A 4,941-nucleotide genomic window follows, 5' to 3' on the forward strand; every position below is an offset into this window, starting at 1 on the left:
ACCCAGACCTCTCCCCGTAACTGCGTGTCGGTTTCGGCGCACTCTTTACTTCGATACCAGCGCAAACGAGCGCCTTGAAGCACACAGTAGCGCCATGAACCCATGTACATACTGCTCGAGAACCGCTTTCGTAGGTAACCACCGAAGGTCTGAGGTGGCTCCTGTGCACGCATGAGAGCTTGCGCCTTGTCGTGCGCCGACCTAAGCGTTCCGATGGCACCCAGCGGTGTCTCTGGAAGCAGCTCGTCAAAGTCCACGACGGACGGCACCGTCATGTTGGCAGCAAAAGTTTGAGGCATGGTTTGATTCGAACTGTTGGGAAAGACCAGCTCGACGTGCCCACAACACGGAAAAGAACTCCCATAAGTCAGTTTCTCAGAGGGGGTGAAAATCAAAACCAGGACGTAAACAGATGATGCTGTATATTCTGGAATTGTACGGTACTCCAACATACTGATACATTCTGTACTGAAAAAATTGTACTCAACAACAATAGAAGTAGACACCATTTTCGTAAGCTTTATTTGGCTTAACAGATCACTATAAGATTTTGTCTCAAAATGTGCATGAAAATTAGGCAACGCTTAGAAGTATACATGATGGATGATTGGCAGCGGCAAATATTGGCTGAGATGCGCCGACATCACGGTCTGGCACCTCTTAAGCTCATGATGCAGTTGTGGCGCTATCGCATGTTCTCTTTAGCACAAGCCGTGTATTTTGTCACGCCCCTATAGAATTTATTGAACTTATTGCATACAATCGCATCATATCATTTTTTAGGATGAATCATTATCACATTCTATAAATCCTCCGTGCATATCATACATTTTCAGGTTTAGATAATCTTCAGCAGCTTTATTTACCTTTTTCTGTTCACAGCACCATATTGAACTCTTCAAACAGTATCCGACTCTTTAGTAGCCCCATGAGCTGACCCCTCCAAGACTTGTTTTCTTATATCCATTCAGTATAAACTTATCAGGGCAAAAGGACTCTCTCACTTACAAAAAAATGTAGGTATCATGAAACCCCGATATAATCCGATCAACTTTCAAGTGCAGTGGTTTGATTTTCTTACCTGAAGATTTACTTACCGAAATCTTCATGACAACTCTCGTTTTCAGTCAAGAGATTCGCGTCATGCTCTGGTTTGCATATGTCTTTTCGTGCGCGCACTCAACGCTCAAAAGATGTTATACACAACTCGATCTCAACCTTGCTGGTTGTAGCTCCAGTCATAAACTTAATATTAAACACCTTTGATAGGCTATTATTGCATCTTCAATGCATGTGTAGCCGCGCCATAGGGGGATAATCTGTCCATGTAATCGCTGCCACAATATGCATAGTGATGGATTGCATTTTTTTGTAAGATAGAATTCGAATGATTATGTTTACTCTCTTCATCACTTCTCATCAACACTTGTGCTCTTGCTGTATTAATTCTGTAATTATCCACTGCCGCTACGCGGCAGTGAATAATCTTAAGCCACGACAGCTTTTGCGTTGATTACCGGGTCAGCCAGCACTAATAGAAGCGTGATACGATTTCAAATTTGTGCACTGCTGGTAAAATGACCTGCTAAGTTAGGATTCCATCAAGGCTTATTTCTAGATCAAGAAAAGATCTACGGGACAGAATCATCTGCATAGAGTCAAATCAACATCTTATCGGGCTGTCAACTTTAATCAACTCTTGCTAGATAAGGTGCATATTGGACTCTTCACGCTTCTGGTCCTCCAATGAATAAGCAGATGTACTCTTTAAGTTGTCTATGCCCTGTAAGCGTGTATAAGATAAATAACAACGCAGTGATTTCTACCCACCACAATTAGAAAAATGGTCGGCCAGAATGTGCACCTTTGTTGGACCAGATAAGATTTAGACTGTACGTATACAGGCGAAACATGGGAGCGTTTTTTATATGTAACTATGTGAAGTACACGGACACATGTTTATGCAGCTGCATAGTAAGTTCATAGTTTTCGAGGCGAAATTTATTCGCCTGGAAATATTGAAGTCTCATAAATTTTTCGCCTGCGACAACAACTCATGTTGCGATGCAAAGGTCTACACTGTGTCTTTAAAGTCTGGCCACAAAGCAAAGTTTTTTGCAGTCATTGACAATACACTCAATCCCTGGTCAGAGTCTTGTCATCCAGATTCTGAAAATGTTATGTACTCACCACCATTTACCTAATGTGGCAACCTGTTTGCACAGCGGTTTCGCAACACTATTCCGATTCGTTTCATCCCTAATAGACAAAAAATAGCTGTCCGCAATACTTGACACATAAAACGACGGCCATGAGAAAATTTTAATGGTTTCTTTTCTACCCATCAGAATTCGTAAGTCTTTAATACTTCAGTTTGGTTAACCCATCAAAACATTCGAACCTCAGCGCTGTCGAATTTTTTATTTGTCTCAAATTGCTAAAATGAAAAGGGTACCTGCTGTCGCGATGTACATGACAATTTTAAAAGAAACGCAGGAGGTAGTGGGTAAACGCGACATTTTAGACTGCAGACGCTCGAGAGGCAGATACAAGTAGTTTAGCGCACGGCATTTTCTAAATCAAAGGTCGACATATTCGTGAGTTGGATAATATCAGGTATCAGCAGAGGTAAGCAAGCATCCCCCCCAACCAAAATGAAACGTCGATTTTCATTTTTCATCAGACTGCCTTTGAGCGGGGATCGATAACAATAAAATGTACCGACTTCTCGACCTATAGAAAAACTGCATGCATTGTACTAACGAAGCCCTAGATTGCAGAAGTACTTTGCTTGCTCAAACGGTTTTTGTAAGCACGGAATTCTAAGATTAATGAAAGAACAACTACGTAGACAAAAATATTACATTTCCTGAACCACGTGATGGCCTTAGAGGACTTCAATGATGTCCCACAGAATTCTAAAGTGCGATTGACATTGTAGCCATATTAGACCGTCTTCAAACAGGAAGCGACATTATCCATATCACTGGCAATCTTGGCGTTGTTGAACATCTCAAGAGATCGCCGTCGTGGGCCTGTCACTGAGAAGTTTCTTACATTGTCCCGACGGAAAGCACAATTGAAAAAGCCGCTAAGATGACAGTTTATTTTGTCGAATGTTAATTTTTCGAACCTACTGAAGGTAGGCAAATTGCATAATATGTTTGAAAAGCAGGTGAAGCTGGCGTCCATGATCTGTCTGGTATTTAAGCAGATAAGGCCGTGCACCGCTCTCGTTGGCGAATCTGTCTCTAAAATCTCAGTACGTAGAATTTAGCAATCGTGTACAATGAAGCAATCAAAGAGAGCCACCAAGAATTCGCTGTTCTTCAGCAAAACTCAAGCGCGATAAACGAAAACTTCTTTAGCTGAATTAGCCGACAGCTCAAACGATTGGCAAGAGCAACCGCTGATTGCAAGAATACTGTCAACTTATGACCTTTTGTTTGTCCAGATGTTAGTTATTTCGATAGCACCCCAAAGGTGTTTAGAGTTCTTGCGCAATCACCCTACAAAAGGCTTCACTTAGAAATTTATATAATTAAGGGGTCAGGCTAACCGATCCATGCCTACGTCAAGTGCAGCGTTGCACTCTTTAGACTGCGAGACAACTTTCTACAAATTAGCTACAAACGACAGCGTGTTTAGCCACCTCGTCCTTTAGTACACTTCTTTCAGCATCGACTACTCCCTTGTCTTTCATTGCCTCTAGTTCCGCTTGCATAAACACTTTGAGAGCAATTCGTCCAAACAAACTCCTCTTCATTTCACATATAGATGAAACACCGTCCCACACTCCATTGACCGTGCCGTCCATATAGTTCTGTGGCTGGCACGGACCGTCAATTATCTCAGTTACTGCTGGTTTCTCACCCAGTTCTTTAAAAGCCAGAATCGCTTCGTGGGGGTACACAAACCAGCGTAACCACTCGTGGGCTTGCATCACCTTCTGGTCTTCCAGGATATTGTCAGCCGACGCAGCCTTCTGGATACAGGCATCCGCCAGAATAGCTGCTTGTTTAAGATTTCTCGTACGATGAGCAGCAAGATTACAAATAGGAGTAGCACACACTGACTGGCGCACCGTATCTACATCGTCGAGCTGCATACTCGTAAGATACTTCTTGGCCGGAAATGGAGTTGTAGCGCGCGAGTTATGAAACCAAGCTCCGTTGTGCTGATTGTACTTGTACTGAGGCAAGAACTTCCAGCCATGGTCAGCCACAAAACTCACAGCTTTCAAAATGTATCCAATTTCCTCATTGTCGATAAAATACGGAAAGCTTAAGCGAGTTACACCTGGTTTGAGAATCACGTCCTGAGCAACGACTGCGTAGCCAAGAGCAATTATATGTTCTCGACTGAGACCAAGCAAGCGAGCTCCAAAGGGTCCAGCACACTGACAACCGCCGCGGGCTTGTATACCAAATAAGTCGTTCAACAGAGCACAAACAAAGTTGTGATGCAAGAACCGGCTACCAAAGCGAACAAGGAAGGAAAAGACCGGCAATTGGTCCTGATTGTCGTGACCAAGTAAGATTATGTTCGCGTTTCTTCCAAGTATCTCGCGCACGTGATGCACGTGTTGGCGCTCAAGGTTTGCGATGTGTTTGGGACCAACTCGTTGCTTCAATTCAAATGCAAGTCCAAGACGGATGCTTCCTAGAATATCTGGGGTCCCACCTTCTTCCCGTTTCACTTTATTAGCAAGGTAGGAGTGAGCCTTCTCCGTCACAAATAGCACAGTACCACCACCAGGTATTGTGGGCACTTCATTTTTCAACCATTTCGTCTTGACTACTAAGACACCGGGCGATCCAGGACCACCCACGAACTTATGACCCGAAAAGAATATTGCGTCTTTGTATGCGGTGGGGTGAGTGGGGTTCATGTCAATTTCGACGTACGGAGCGCACGTGGCGTAGTCCCAACAAGACAAAG

The 4,941-nt window shown here is 43.5% G+C and overlaps 1 protein-coding gene across 1 annotated transcript; it reads right to left on the reverse strand.

Annotated features, from left to right (window-relative positions):
• Window positions 1–3,622: 3,622 nt before the first annotated feature.
• On the reverse strand, window positions 3,623–4,891 carry PHALS_09816 (hypothetical protein PPTG_03842; the record flags this gene model as incomplete). The annotated part of the gene is made up of 1 exon (XM_024725139.1): window positions 3,623–4,891. One exon carries the CDS (start codon window positions 4,889–4,891, stop codon window positions 3,623–3,625), a length of 1,269 nt encoding a protein of 422 aa, XP_024575945.1.
• Between the last annotated feature and the right edge of the window lie 50 nt (window positions 4,892–4,941).

The sequence above is a fragment of the Plasmopara halstedii genome (assembly GCF_900000015.1).
Source record: "Plasmopara halstedii genome assembly, contig: Scaffold_430, whole genome shotgun sequence".
Taxonomy (NCBI): domain Eukaryota; phylum Oomycota; class Peronosporomycetes; order Peronosporales; family Peronosporaceae; genus Plasmopara; species Plasmopara halstedii.